Source organism: Lissotriton vulgaris, chromosome 9, assembly GCF_964263255.1.
Source record: "Lissotriton vulgaris chromosome 9, aLisVul1.2, whole genome shotgun sequence".
Classification (NCBI taxonomy): domain Eukaryota; kingdom Metazoa; phylum Chordata; class Amphibia; order Caudata; family Salamandridae; genus Lissotriton; species Lissotriton vulgaris.
Window position 1 is genome coordinate 97,528,296 of NC_141697.1, and position 16,640 is coordinate 97,544,935.

The 16,640-nt window shown below is 41.3% G+C and overlaps 1 protein-coding gene across 10 annotated transcripts in view; it reads left to right on the forward strand.

The window, feature by feature from the left end:
• Positions 1-16,640, forward strand: part of GPHN (gephyrin) — a 2,075,463-nt gene that overhangs the window by 1,682,722 nt on the left and 376,101 nt on the right. For 6 of the 10 annotated variants that reach the window (XM_086937114.1, XM_086937116.1, XM_086937117.1 and 3 more), the window contains one exon: positions 10,010-10,051. The exons of the other annotated variants lie outside the window; for them this stretch is intronic. In XM_086937114.1, the coding sequence (XP_086793240.1) occupies positions 10,010-10,051 (42 nt within the window). The remainder of the gene's footprint in view (positions 1-10,009; positions 10,052-16,640) is intronic. 10 annotated transcript variants of the gene reach the window in all.

Consider the following 16,640-nt stretch of genomic DNA (forward strand, 5'->3'; position numbering starts at 1 on the left):
GATGAAGTAAGCTGACCCATTGTTCCTTGCTGTAGGGCGTGGAAGGAAAATATTAATGGGCATTATTGAGCTGCAGAAAAAGCACATTAGAAGCTTATAGCAGTTTGACCTAGCTTGCTCAAACTCTGGTTAAATCATTGTCTTAGCAGCCAAACTTAGAGTCACGGTTTTGCTGAGCTCTCAGTACATCGGTTGTAAAACTTCATAAGATTCACAGCAGCCACAGTTTGCTGGTGTCTCTCATGTGTTGATCTGGTAACAACCCTGACTAAGAGGAACACAAGTAGCGCTTTCTGTTCCGTAACCTCTCAATACTGTGGTTAATGGAGTGTTAGCAATTATTTTGATTTAGTTTTCTCTCTTAACATTTGTATTAGTATGTTCTATTTTCCTAGTTACTTTGAACCTACCGGAAGAGCAAGTTAAGAAACCATGTTACATCACAATATTATGTTGAATTTCCCGGTGGGGTACTTGCTTGATATGCCTCCAAACTCCTGCCACAAGTTCCTAATGAAGCCAGGAGTCAGGGTTATTGAGCAAATGAGATGCAGTTAGTCTCTCGTGAATACATTCATCTAAACTCCAAAATTACCCTTATTTTGGGGTGAATATTACTTAATGTAGCCAGCTGAATCTTTTGAATTTTCAGAGCTCCTAGTTCGCAGCAGAGGGAACAGTCTATTGTTAAGCCGTACAAGCAATATACTGTTGTATAAATAGAAAATAAAAATGTATATATGTATGTATGCATATATATGTATGTATGGATGGTTCGGTTCAGCCACCACCCATTCAAAAGATATTTCTTGTTTTGCTTATAACTTTGAGACCATATGTGAACCCGCGCCAAATGTGGTCCATGCAACTGTGATACAGCATGCCAAATTTCTTGCAGTCCTGTATAGGGGCAGAAAAGTCAGGCTCAAAAACTGGGGTTTTCCCATTTTACTTCCCACGGGAAATTTTTCTTTCAGTTACAGAAAAGCCATTGATCGGAGGTGTGCCGAACTTGAAAGCAGACTTGCCATGGTGTGGTGAAATCCACCTTTTCATGGTTTGGTGTTAATGTGTTCAATAATTTTTGAGATATTAGAATTTGAAAATGATCTGATGGACTTCAAATCGTTTAAACTTTTGCATATCATGGCAGTTTAAGACGCGTTTTTCAAAATCATGATTTCTGTCAATCCTGTTTGAATTTTTTGACAATCGTGAGTGGCCGATGAAGGAGATGAAAAGTGATTTTTTTTCTACCATGTTGAAAATTGCAATTTGGCCCAAAATTGCAATTTTTGCACTGTGGAAAACACATTTCTATAGTAAGGGGGCACATTAGAAGTGCTGAGTCCTAGAGTAGCGATGTAAAAGAACTCAGAAGCTTGAAAAGTGGGGAAAAACTATTGTTTCAGAATTTCCTATGGTAAAAGTGTGATTTTTATGAAACTCTCTATCTTGCAGATGGCATTTTGTATTGATTTTAAACGCACCGTTTTATCCAAGCAATCACAATTTTCATGAAAATCAAACTTTTAAGCTAACAAAAAATGGTTGAAAGAAAATCAGTTAGGATGCACAAGCTCACGCCCAAAACTGTACAAACTGGGCGTAAGCGGCCTCTGCTGGACTTGTGCCAAAGGCTGTGTGTGTGTGGGATGGTCGCCTGCAGCGAGTTGAGGGCAGGGCATGGTCGAAAGCCAGGTCCTGTGACCAACCTCTTCTCATGTGCCACAGAGGTTGGGTGGCCACAGAGGCTTACGGGCAAGCCCTGTAACGCTCAGTGCACACAGCCCTAGACAATGGAACCCTACCAGGTAGATGTGACACAACAAAAGACACTCTAGAAATGTATTGAAAAAAGTAGTCGCGATTAGCTTTGTTTCAGTGTATACATACCTAAAAAAAAGCCCAGAAATTCACCTTTTGTTGTATGCAACACACACCCTAATGCACACCCCACCATACTCAATACACCACAGTGTCAATGGCACAGAAAAAAGACAGTCTACCAGGAGTAAAACATGACATGCCTTGTGTGTGTTGCATGCAATAGCTGAGGAATTTCATGATTTGTTTGTGTTCGCTGAACTAAACGTGAACTGTATTTTGATTATATATTGAGGAATTTAAGTTTCAAATGTATTTATATATCACGCCGCAAAGCATCCGTGGAGCTGAGAGATCTAATGATCTGATTAGCTATCACCACATCAACAAAGATGTGGCGGCAACCATTTTAGGAATCCGGGAGTCAGTCCCCTGTCTTGAGAAATTATGTTAACCTCTCCACCCCCTTCCCACTCCCCCCACCCCATGCCTGGGAGAGCCAGAAGCTTTTTATTTTTAAATCAAATCTGCGGACTCACAGCTATGAGGGGAAAAAATTGCAGACCTCTCCCCTTTTCAAATGTTTACTCTCCTTTTATCTGCCAAGGCCCAGGGGCTCAGTGGGATTTTGTTTTCTGGGGCTGGGTGTACGGTCACACTCTCAGTGCCTTCTAGAGTCCCCAAGGGCCCTGCCGCCAGGGGCGATTTGTTCATTTATTGGAGGGTGGCTTGCGGCCCTCCTCCCCAAGCCTTACAAAGACCCCAGGACACCCATCCCCCGGAATCCATTTGTTAGTTTAGGGGAGGGGGTGTGTCGCTTTCCTCTATGAGCAACAGTTCAGCCCTAGCAAGCCCATCCCCAGGGCTTCCGGCTAAAGCAGGAGCAGTAATGCTCCCGCCGGGCGGGAGCAAACATTTTTTTTTTCCTGTCCGCAAGAGCAGACAGGGAAAAGTGCTCGCTCCTACAGGAGCAGAGTGACAATCTGCTCCTGCAGAGCGGGAACATACTTGTAGCTAGCCCCGGCCCTCACCCTGGAAGGCTGCTGGCCTGGAAGCAGGCAGGGACAGCGGGGGAACCTGGGGCTTTGCCTGTGGCCCCAACATACATGATATAAGTGGGTGCCCCAGTTGGGCCCTGGGCCACCCACCAAAAAGAAAAGTGTCCTTCTCTCGCCAGCACCCACTATGGGTACTCCCCCTGTGAGCTCCAACAAAAAAAGGTGTGGGTGTTCTAGGTGGGACTAGGACTCCCCCCAAAAATATATATGAAAAAGAGTAATAAATGCTCTGCCAGAGCTGCTCATCTATTATTCATTGCTCCACGAAGGAGCACCCCATAATGCCCATTGTGGGATAACTCAAATACATTCTGATGCATAGTGCCACCCAAATTTGGGCAGGGGCTTTACCAGCATTTGTTTTCTGTGTTGTGTGTGGCTGCAGGGAGTCATAACATGACCCAGGAAACAATCATTTTCTTAGCATTCCCAAAGCTGTCGCTTTAGTTCTTCAGCTTGGGAATGCAGGGACTACTTGTGGTTAGTCTTATGGCTGCATTGTGTGGCTTGACAAGTGTCAAAGAAAGACTCTAATACTTCTTTAATATGGTTTTGACTTCAAATTCTTTATTTAAATGTTTTCTGGGTGTGTGAGTGGCTGTATGGTTGTATGACTGTGTGTGTTTGTTTAGGGAGTGTGAGTGGTTTTCTGGGTCTTTGAGTGGGTGTGCGAGTGGCTGTGGTGTTCTCTAAATGGTGTGTGAGTGGCTGTGCCAGTGGTTTTGCTGTATGGGTATGTAAATGACTTAAGTGACTGAGTGGGTGTGTGAGTGATTGTATGGGTGTGTGAGTAGTTGTGTGGAGGTATGAAAGTGTGTGTGAGTGGGTGCAAATATTTTTTTTATTGGGGTCTGGATCTTTGGATTTGCACAGAGTTTTGGGGCAATTTCTACCCAATGAGGGGTCCCTCATAGTCCCCTCTGTCAAGGTACCTTTACCATGACCCCTTGTATCCTATTTCTACTTTATTCGTCCACCCTACCCCAGGCAAACCTTGACACGATTGACAAAATGGCGGCCGCAGTTTTTCTCTCAGGTTGCGGTCAGCCAATTGCGGTATTGCTATTGTTGGCGTGTGGATCTGTGGTTTCACCCTTGTGGATCTGCATCTCTAATATACATAAACCTTTATCTTTTTGAAAACTTCAAAACTACTGAATAGATTTACACCATTGTACAATAAGCAGTCCTTCTAGACCAAGATCTATCTTTCTGCAAAATTTGGGGTTAATTCCGTTCATCGATTCCGGCTGTAGTCCTGTTTAAAATCCCTATGGGAAATTGCATTGGGAAAAGATGTTTTGGCAAGCCCCCGCCCCTCCTTTTTTCTCGAACTCTACTTGACGGATCAACGGAAACGTTCCAGACAGCAGCTGAAGTGACTGTCATACTTGTATTAGAAATTTCATGAAGATTGCTTTTTGTAATTTGGTGTAAATCCATTCAGTAGTTTTTGTGAAATTAAGGTTACAAAATAATTTTATATCTGGACTTTTGGGTCCGCAAGAGTCTCACCACAATCCAACGAGAGCACAAATTCGAAAATAGAGTTTTCTGATTGGACATGAGGCCAGGTTTTCCTGTGACCCTTTCATGCTTTTGGAAGAGCAAGAGACTCAAGCGAGAACTCTGATTGGCTAGCTGTTGGAGGTTTATTAAATGACAATCATTACTCTTTACTATGAAAAATTGCATGTGTTGTGGGAATGAAGTTAAAAAGCTGTATAAAAAAGGAGCAGAAAGTTATCCTGTCCCCCTTGATTTTGACAGGAGGTCTCTATGGTATAAGTACTGTCATAAAGGTAAATATATATTGTTTTAAAAACCATTTTACAATCTTGCAGGATCGTGAATTGTAAAAAGGAGTTGGTGAGTTCTCAATGCACTCTACTAGGAGAAATGCATATTGTGCCTCCCGTTATTGAGAGAAAGTGTGCAAGACATAAGTACTGTGACGAGTAGAAGGTTAATTCTTTTTTAAATAAATGTTACGAATTCACGAGAAAGAAGTAGGTGATGTTTGGATACACTCTGTTATGCACACTTGTTACTGTCCGAAGGAGTCTTACTGGGGATAGTGTTTATCAGAGTCTACTATTTATGCCCATTGGCTTGGAAAGGTTCCTGAGTAGGGAGTTAAGGCTCTCCCCCACACCCTAAAATGCACATCCGTCATACAATAGAGGGGTATCAGTGGTGAGGCAAGTTTATCTGCACACCCTACTACGGACACTCATAATCTTTGAGAGAGTTCTCTGCAGAGGGGCCAGCCCCTCCATATACCCGACAAAGCACAGCTAATGTCCAGGAGAGAGGACTGAAAGGGGAGGCCAGTACCTACCCACATGCTACTATGCACAAGCGAGGGGGCTGTGGAGAGGCCAGTCCATCCATTCACTATGCACAACCGTCATCCGAGAGAGAGGTCTCAAAGGAGAGGAGGCATGTACCTCCCCACACTGTTTATGCACATCCATCATCCAAGAGAGGGGTTTCAGTAGAGTGGCCCTTTCCTCCACACATTATGCACACCGTCATCTTAGAGATAGATGTCATAAGAGAGGCCAGTCTTTTCTCACATTATTTTATGGACACCCGTCGTCTAAGAGAGGGGTCTCAGCGGAGAGGCTAGTCCCTCCTCACTCACTACTACGCATGCTTATCACACTGTGAAGGGGTGTTTGTAAAGAGGTTACGTCCTTCTTATATTCAAGTACGTACACCCGACGCTGTGGGAAAAACTCCAAGCAGAGAGGCCAGTTTCCCACACACCCTATTATGCACATCTGTTATCCTAGAGAAAGGTCTTAGTGGAGGGGTCCGTACCTCTCAACACTCTACTATGCACTCCCGTCATTCCAGTGAGAGGGCTCCATGGAGAGATCAGTCCCTCCACACACCCTACTACGAACACCTGTCAGCCCAGAGTTGCCTCAGTGTACAGGTAGCCTCTTCCTTGCCCTACTACGCATACCCGTCATTCCAGAGATAGGTCCCAGCAGAGAGGCCAGTTCCTCCATACACCCTACTATGCACATGTGTTAGCCCAGAGAGATGTCTTAGCAGACAGCCAGCCTCCCTCCACACCCTACTAATGACACCCGTCATGCAAGAGAGGGGTCTTAGCAGAGAGGCTAGTTTCTCCCCTCATCCTACTAAGCACACCTGTCATTGCAGAGAGAGAGAGGTATCACCGGAGAGGCCCGTCCCTCTCCACACCCTACGATGCAGACCACTGATCCAAGAGAGTGGTTTTAGTGGAGAGGCAAGTCCATATACACACATGCTGCTACTCATCCGTCATCCGAGAGAGAGGTCTCAAAGGAGGCAACAGTCCCTCACCACACCGTCGTCCAAGAGAGGGGTCTCAGCGGAGAGCCTAGTCCCGCCTCACACACTGCTCCACAGGGTATCCACCCTGTGGAGGGGTGTTAGTGGAGAGGTTTATGTATGGTAATAAAATATCCCTTATAGTAGTCGGATATTATGACTGTTTGCTTTACCATATGTTGTTTCTATATGTTTCCGTATCCCTGGGCTCTCCTCCCCATTTGTTCTGTATCCCACCTAATACTACTGTAAAGCGCTCTGATACCCTCACGGGTCTGGTTCGTGCTCTATAAAACATTAAATAAATAAATAAATAAAAATAAATAAATATATATGACTTTACTTTACAAAAAAAACTATTATTGCACTAGAAAACCAAAGGTTAAAGTAATGTTATAGTTGTGATAAAATCTGTTTACATGTTTTTTTTTTAAACTTAGAAAGAATGTGTCAATGATAACACAACATTTTGAACTAAACAAACACAAAAAATCACCAGATCTGTTTAGCAGCAGTCGAGTTGGATATTAAAAAAACTGTATGTGTGTGTTGGTGGGTCTAACTGGGGAGCAGCAGAACTCTGTTCATTTAATGGGTTTGTGAGATGATTGAAGATACTGTACACCTAATTGGTAAAGGCATGGGAGGGTGGAGGAGTCTCCTCTAAGTTGGACCTGGGTCGGCGGTGAGAGATCAGACCTCTTTTCGGTGGTAAATGGAGTGTGCCTTAGGCTTTATTCTCAACTACTGAAGGAATAGAGAAAGGTTAAAGTTCTGAGAGATGCTGTTCCAGGTTCTATATTCATAAGTGGAAGGACAGGCTTCGTATTTAATCTTTTCTGTGTTTCTTTTAATGTGTAATTTGGCAATATCCGGGATCCTTGTGTTGTGTGGCCTACAGAGATCAGTGAATGTCACAGCCTGGTAGTTAGGGTAGTATGTCTTGAGTAATTATGTGGGCTTAGAAGGGTAGGAGACGTATGGTCCCATGGTTTGTTTGTCAATGAAACATACAGTGGTGTGAATGAGACTCTTCACTCGGATTAGGTTGGCGTCAGGAACGCTAGCAAACATAGTTTGCTGTTGTAAGGAGGGATCGGACTGGTGCTTGGAAAGTGGTTGTGATATCCACTATATCAGGGAAACAGGCTTGTTGCTTGCACTGCTTTCTGTGTTATATAGAGTCTTTGACTAAATGGAGGATTTTACATTACACCACTGTCAAATTGGGCACCCGATCCATGTTTAATACAAACACCTTTCTTACAGTATTTGTTATACCCAAATAGCAGAGAAATAGAGAGGGATTGTTTTCCTAACTATTTTATATTTATTGAATTGGAGTGGTTGACTCTTTCAGGGGTTTCACTTTGTCTATTGGTCCTGCCATAAACTGGAAATGAATCACTCGTACATAGTGAGAGTGTTTATGAGTCCATCTATCACTCTCCCCCCTTTTTTCCATGGCCTCTTGCAAGTGTGGGGTATGATGCATGGAGTTTGTTTGAGGACCCATGCATTACTACTTGTATGGTAGATAACTTAATAGCTTCTGTTGACTTTTCAGGGGCATCTCTTGTATATGTTGTGTCAGAGGAGACTCTCCTGTAGCTCCTGTAGGTGGTAGTTGTTCTCTGTATTATTGTTCGAAAGACAAATGTTAGAGAATCCGTTCTGGAGACTGGCATGGGTCTTTGTAGCAGATCCAAGGCACCCACGTCTGCCTTGAGCTTTAATACTCCATTAGTGAACATCAGCATGGTGCCACCTTCACATCCTTGCAAGCTGTTACATAACACTCTCAAATCTCCAATGGTCACTTAGATTAACTCCCCTCCTCATAGGCCTCTGGTTTCCATGGGCTGCATTTTAAGAGTGGAACATTTATTTTCCTTTTGTTGATGATATTGGAAAATTAGCGGACTATAACTGCAAATCCCCGAACCTTGAGGAACAAACGTTACTATGCTCTTCTCTACTTTCTTCTCCCGGCAAGAGTATTGCCTGCTACCCACAGCTGTTCAGGTGAAGACCTCAAATCAGTGTTCGAATGATTGAAGTGGACAACTGGAAATGGGGAGGGGAGTGGGGAGTAGGGGCCAAGATGTAAGGTGGGGAGCATTGATGTTCAATGGTATTTCGAATGTCTGTAAATGAGATTGGAAGAGAACATTGTTTTCTTACCTTCACTGAAGCTTAAAGTACCGATCTTCAATTATCCCTGAGGCTTGACTTACAGGTAGGTAATTACAGTTTAATTATTTGCATGCTGACCGGTTACGTACATACTACCCACGTTTCCCTGTGTGTGTTCTGAAATAAATCTGTATGCAAATAATCACAGGTATAGATTATTAATGATAAGTAATCTATAACTGTTCAATTTTCTGAGATGGTAACCTGCTACTGATTCATATACAAATACCTACCTTTCTCTCCTCAAAGCCAATATACAATCTTGACAATTTCCAGTTATATATGAAAAATACAAATCTGTAATAAAGAGTCTTCAGGTTGGCTAAGAAAATACGAGAATGTCAATAACCACAAAACCTTTTTCCCATCATCTTCATGTAAGCACGTTTCATAATGATAAGGCAGAATACGACTCCCATTATGTTTGTTATTAGCACATTGAATACGTTCAGCCAAAAAAAACATTTAAATTGAACATGATATTCCCTGCCCAACCCTTTCAGTTTTTTCTTGTCCCTAGTAGTTCTGCAAATTGAACAAGTATGATTAATAATGAATGCGATCCTCAGTGGATCATTTGTAGAAATTCTTAGTTAATCCATTAATGTGTGGAACAAAAATATCCACATATTCCCAAATTTGCTTGGATTATGCATGTAGGCCAGGGTTTTGAAAAGATGTGGAATGTTCTGAAAACTACATTCTCGCAATATAACCTAATATAATCAAACAACTCACAGATCATGGGGTTAACCACGGGTGTAGCAAGGGGAGGATCGTTACAATTGGCTATCTAATGATTTTGAGAAGGGATTTTTAGAATCTGCCACCCAAACCCTTGGCAAAAATTCAGTCCTTTTTGGGTTCCAAAAATGTTTTTTTTTAATAGGTCCCCATTTTGGAAAAAAGGAACTTCTAATGAATAGAATTAAGGTGGAACCTTTTCCAAAATGTCAAATTTGAAAGCTATTGTTTGCGACATTATTATGGTCTATTCTGTGCACATGATATTTTATAGTTTGCTAATCTGCGCTTCCCCACATGCAAATGAAAGATTTCTTAAATATTTTAACATTTTTTGCAGCTGGAAGGAAACATTCAGGAAATGTTGAGTAACATTGCCTGAAAAGTTTTTTACTTTATTCTTATCATGATCCGGGAAGCTCAAGCATAAAGAAATGAAGTAGAATTGTTGTTTTAAGGTACAAAGTTGTAATGGAATATTTGAAACAAAAGTGGTATGCAGTCCTGCACTATCCTAATGATTGTGTTTTTTTTGTCCGTGTGCAGGATGTGTCTGGGGAAATGAAGGATGGCTTGCATCGCTGATGGATGCTGTCTTTCAATCGCTTGCCTCGTTAATTCCAATAAATTATGATTTCTCTTTTATTTGGGAAAAGAAAAGATTCCACCTTAAATTGCTTGTGTTCTGGGATTTTAAAAAAAATCATGAAATAAATTGTCTGTTAATGTGGTTCCTAATGACCTTCCTGCTAATATGTCTCAGTGCTGGCACCCACCTGTACAGAAAAAATCTTTGCATTGGCACCATTTTCCCTTTTTAACAGTGTTTTCTTTTCCCCCCACTGCACAACCAGGCTCGACTCCCTTCCTGCTCTTCCACCTATAGTGTTTCTGAGGTATACTTGCACGTGTTTATTTCACATGGTCCACATGTTCACCCTCTCGCCTCCACCTTTGGTTTTTATTTTTTTATTTTTTATTTTTATTTGTTGCTTTTCGCTGTGCACAAGTGGGAAAAGCATTTTCTTTATTTCTTTCTTTCCAAGAAGCAATCTTTGCATGCTCACCCTGTCCGTGTGTCTCCACTGTATCTGTATATGAACATCATTTGGCAAATGCACCCTAGGCGTAGTGGGACTCCACTACTTCAGATATGATAGCTTGTTTAAAAATGTACCTTTGGAAATATGTTCGGATTCGAATGCCATCGCTCTGTTGTGGAGTTTCAATATGGAATGTTCCAGGCGAATTGAAGAGGTGAAAATCGAATTCTGTTTATTATAACCAATTATATTTCAGGCAATCAGCAAGAATGCTTCATAACACAGGACTATACCATCCCTATTGTTCTTTAGTTTCATTCAGTTGCTGTCATAATATTGCTGATTACTTTCACATTAACAGGTTCGTTGCAGTCACTCGGGCTAACGTCATGTTCAAATTCACGTTCAGAACAAACTACAGAAAAACCGTACACATGACTATGGCCCTAAGTCCCGCTAAGTGAAGGCCCAGTTTTTGGGAGGTAATGCGGCATCCGGTAAATACCTGTGCCGCCAAGTGCACATAGTATAATGCACTAAAGTTGTCCTCATTTCCAGCTGCAAAATTTGCAATGTGTGGTATTTTCCCTCCACCAAATTCCTCCAGTTTTTACCTACTGAAATGTTGAAAGGAAAGCGTGGTATTACCGCACATATTGTAATCTCTATTCAGATGCAAGCTGCTGCTTGTGCTTGGCCTAGAACCGCCGTGCCACTCATAATGAGCCCTTATGCATTTTCTATTACACAGTTGCCGTATCATCATCTGTTGATTTGACCCCAATTTGTCCACTGCTGCTTCAAGCCTAACCTCTGAAGGCCTAGAAGTGTACAGCCACTTAAAACAAGGCACCCTGCCCTAATGAAATAGGAATGAAAGATTATTCCCATGGGAAATAAGCGAAGATAGTGGGAAAGCCGGTAGGAGGGTGCCAGTTAGCCTGACCCTTTGTAAGCGTGTGGGGGATTGCCTGTAATCGGAGCTCGGCACCGACCTTGCTTTAGTTGCTGCTTGCGGTGCACTCTGAGGAGTTTAGTAATTGCCCATCTTAATGGTAATTGCGAATCTGCAAAGAGGCCCTGCTCGTGTGCTGCCAAAGAGCCATCCCTGTTTCTTCTCATGAGCAGTCCCAGAGATGTGTTGCCACAGCAGCTAATGAGAAAAACACGATGATTTTCCTCGCTCACCTCTTACACTGTCAGAGCCGTGGTGCGCTTAGACATGATAGAAAGTTTCTCCAAGATCCAATCAAGGTACTAGAAGAGATCTTCTAAGCAAGGGACTAAACATCAAATATTAGGACCCCCGAATAAGACATCTAGACGAATCTTGGTCCACTTTTAAAGTAGTGCTTGACATCCTTCCACAAAGGTAGTAAAGCCCAGGAAATGTTATTTAGGAAAAGTGCAGGGATGCAGCTACACCACAAACGTACAATTAATAAAGAATGTGATGTTCAAACCAGTTAGTATGCTTATGTTTATTAATGAATAGCTAGAATTATGAACATTTGAGGAGCAAGTGAAGAATAAAAAAAACTCTCTGGATGGATAACGCATTAGATTTATGATGGGTTAGATATTTAAAAAATGCTCAAAAAGAAGCTCATTGATGTCAAAGCATCATAGTCATTTACCAGGCAGCTGAATGAGGATGTAAGAGTTAAGTAGTAAATAACAGCCTTTTCCGAACAAGAGCGCACCATAACATCGGGTAATTTTAGGGTCCAGTGCTTCACTGGAAATGTAGATTACTTGGAAGAGGCACATTGGTTGCCTGTTCTGCTGTTCTGTGCTTTTCGAATCTCTGATGGATCCAGAGCTATATTTTCCAAATACATTTAGTCACTCTGTGGTGCTGAAAATGCCACTTGGTAGATTATTTAGAAGGTCACTAACCCAGAATATATCAAAGGATTACGGACAGAACCACAAAGCTATTGCTTGGAACTGATATATATAAGTGGTGAAACGCGTCGTGAAACTTTTTCTTCTGCTTGAATAAATGCCGTTACAGAAGGTCTGGGTGTCCCACATTTCTTCATAATTGCGGAGAATTTTGGATATAATTTACGTGCCTGCCGGTGGCCTAGTGGGACCGCCCATCGACAGCCGAACTTGTTTACCGGATATATATATATATATATATATATATATATATATATATATATATATATATATATATATATATATATATATATATAATCATTTTAGGCTTTGAGCCTGACCTGTGCTATACATAATTTGTTTATTAATAGTAAGGGATTCAATAAAACGTTTTTTTTTTTTTTTTTTAAAGTATAAGCAGTATCCTTGATTAAGGGTGTTTGCTTGGATTTAACACAGTAATAGCAACCTGCCACATGGATGGAAAACCTATTTCCCCCGTGCACTCTTAAAGGCATCAGTGTTTTATCCCAAGCTGGATGTGTGGCATTTATATAGTTTAGTCTAAAAATAAATTCATTGGAGCATATTGACTTCTGCATTTTGGAGAATATAAATGAGTACTTCCTGTTGTACTGTTTTGCATACTCTTACATGGCTTTGTGAATAGGCCCTAAATTGGCTAAAATGGGAATATTTATATGCAATTAGTATAAAGACCACTATTATGGGTGTAACTGTATATGAAAGAGTACTCGTGTAGTACTACTTCTCATAGTTCTACATTTTTTGGGTGAATCAGCACACGTATGTCAACAACAGCAGGCCTCCCTAATACTCCCCTCGTATGTGAAGGAAGAGTTTGTCATTTTATACAGATACTCATATGGCCTGATGGGATATAAAGGCCTGAGACCTATGTGGAGGCCCAGAAAGAGCAAAAGTTGTGTTTACCACAGGGCAGATTTAATTGCCTGCAGTAGGTTTGCATCCTAGCCTAACCTGCAGTTTGGGGTTGGAGTGTGTGTCTTCTGTAATTAATTTGCAGGCTATGAATACTTTTAAGTGTGCTTTTTCCCATGATTGTGACCCTCTGCTGAACTGGCTTGGGTTGACATCACCGTCATCTGTAAGTCATTCGCAATACCTGTCCCATTTATCACGTGTGTTTGTGATGATTAGTAACCATCACTAACATTTCACTTCAAGCACAAACAGTAAACACAACTATACAGGGAGAAGGCAGATGCTGAGAGACAGATGTTTGGTACTGATGGTTGTTGTACAAGAGTGCTGCAAAGGATAGCTAAAGGCACTCAGCATCCAGACAGTTTGGTTGCATTATTACTATTCATAATAACTATTGTGAACTGTTTAATACTACACTTTTCTTATCATTTTAAGCATTGTAAATAAATAACAGATTTTTACTACAACCCAATCTCACTGTAATCTATTTATTGACCTTGGAAGGTTAAAGGCTTGTGATCTGCAGGAGTGCGCAGTTAGCTCGTTTAACCACTTTCCCAGCATGTCTTTCAATTGTCATGTTCGTAGTGATGTGAAGGACTACTTCTATTGGCACTTGACAGATCCTTCTAGGTCCTGCTTCCTTTTGTATATCGTGTTCCTCCATTGCATATGCTGTATGAGAACATTTGATCTAATTTCTCACAATGGCATTTTTTCTAAAGACTTTGACGACAGACCATTCACATTAATGATGCAGTGGTTTATAAATTTATAGGATCACTTTAAACACATGACTAGCATTACTCGTGCGCTCATTGATCATTATAACCATAACTGGAGCCGAAAAGCGGGGGCATATTACATTCAATCAATGTAGTATTCAAGATAGCCTAAAAGAGTGTTTTTTATGCTTGCTGAAATTTGTTAGCACAAGAACTGAAAAGGGAATTGCTTGAGACATTCAAATTCAAATTCAAATTTCTTTATTTCGGCATAAATGCCATAAAAGAGTCACAACACAATTCATTGCATTGAGGCATTCATTTTAGGAAACTTTCTACCAGATGTTTAGAACCTTTGAGATATGTGGCCAGGGTGGAATAGTCTATTCAGGGGAGAATGACTGCAGCCATAGCTCTTTCTATAAGAAGGGGGTCCAACCTGCCCGTTGTTAAATTACATATCAGGGAACACATTACAAGTTCTACTTGGTATTTTTTCCCTCTGTCCTATTTTACCGGCCGTTGTTGAACCTTGTTTAAAGATATCTAAAGTTCTGAAAATTAATCAGATGCGAAGAAAGCCACAAAAACATCTTGTAACCATTTTTGTCAAATGCTTTGATAACAGGTACTAAGAACTGATTGGAGGAATAGAACTGGTGGAGAAACTAGAGTTTATACATGCTTTATCTCAGCTTCAACAAACCCTAATTGACCATTTTGTGAACAGAGTGAAGCCAAACGTCCTGTAAAACTACCTTTAGTTCACCTTCATACAGTACGTGCCAAATCCAAGTTTAAAATCCACCAAAGATCAAAGGGGATACAAAATACGGGCAGGACATAAAAACATAGCAACTTTTAATAGCTAGACTTAAGGGGTGAGAACTGGTGAAATATTTAAAAAAATAACACTTCGGAATATCTTCTAAATCATTCTACAGGTCTCTTATAGTAGGTCTTGGATAATGGGGAGGATGGGGCATGCTTGTATTGCATCCATCTTCAGCTTGAGGACTGACCCAGGAGACCCAATTACCTAAGCACTGAGTTTTACTTGGAGCTGAGTTTGCCCCAATGAGGCTCAGATAGAGCGATACCAAAGGGAGAAAAGGGTTCCTCCAGAGACGGAAGAAGTTTACATGGCTGCAACCCTCCTTTCTTCTGGGTGATTCTCAAGATTCATGAGTTTCGGAGCACAAAACCTCAGCTGTAGGACATGGGTGGTATCTGTCGATGATTCCACAGCCTCAAAATCCTTTTGGGGAGATTGCTCTGAAAAACCTTTGCAAAGATGCCACTGTGAATGGAGCATTTGGCCCACTCGGACTGAGTTGTTGACTGGGTGTTCAGACAAATGGTACTGTCCTGCAGCACATTTATTTCCATCTTCCAGCTCCTACTATGATCTAGAACCAGGGCTTCAAGAAAATGTCTCTGCCTTCCAATAATCTCTTCTGCTGATCCTGGCAGGAGAAGTAGGCTGAGCAAGCAATTCCTTGATTCCCTTATTTAGGGACCTGACTTCAAAGTGTCTAGGCTCTACTTCTTTAGTGTTTCCAGTTGCTTTGTCTCACTGCATGATAGTGGCTGGCCTTAAAAAAATGGGCATTAGGTCCCACTGATTTCCGTAATGTCTTTGAGAAACTGGCTAACGAGATCAGAAAACTATCTTCAGTCCAGCAGTAAGTTAAATAGCTCTTTTCAGTTGGGAGTAAAGTGAATACCTCAGACATTCCAGCTCACTGAATGACAGCTTACATTCTTTTGATGATTCGTGTTTCTGGTTGGTGGCTTTTCACACACCTTTTTCATTAGTATGTCATTCTCATGGGACTGCAAAGTTGGGCTTCCCAAATATTATGACACGTTTTCTAAATATTTCAGCATGGTTCAAAAAAGAATATTCATATATAGTTACTCCTGATCCCCATTGGTATTATAGTCGATGCACATCTGAGGCCCAACAAACTGATGCTCCATCAGTCTGAGTGTGCATACTACTGTATTCGTGCCAGAGCCTGAGGTTCTACTCCCAGAAGAAAATAGCCCTACACAGTTACCCAAAGGCACCCCTAGCTATGACTGCGCACAAAGCAGCACTCTGTGTTTGCATCTTTCTTTGACCTAATGGGAAAGGTATGGTCATTATCTGTTAGAGTTGGGGGTCTCTAGCTGGTAGAGGTGTGCACCTTGTCGAAGTATATGGACCATTACTTTTAGTCAGGATAAGGGGATCACACCCTTGGGTGGTACAAACAGTACTGCTGGCACACAATGCACTTAACTAGGGACTTACCAGTAAAACAACCAATCATAAATGCAATTTGCACAAGGGGCACTTGCACTTTGACACTGATGAGCAGTGGCAAAGTACCCAAAGCATCTAAACCAGCAAAAACTAAATTCAGCACACAGTCAAAAATACAGGAGGTAAAGGCAAAAAGTCAGGGGACACTACACCAAGGATGCCAACTCTAACAGTATCCTTTTCCGGTTGTGCAAAAGAAAGCAAAAACATGGAATAAACTATTTTTTTCTTTCTAAAAAAAATAAATATATATATATATATATATATTTCATTTTGGCAGTATCTTTACATTTGGGCAACATTTTGAAGTGATATTTGTAACAGAGCCATCTTTTAACATGCAGTGTGGTTTGCATACGTTATTGGAAATGGGTACGATTTGCGACTGAACCTGCGTTAAAAAGAGTATTGATGTAGCCCATATTTGTGTAATAGAATGGCTTTCTATGACTGGGGCTTAATTCTTGATCCAAATAAAAAGACATCCACAAGTTTGCTGATTGGGAGCACTGGTTGAAGGACTGTATCCTCCCTGCAAAATATCAAGCTA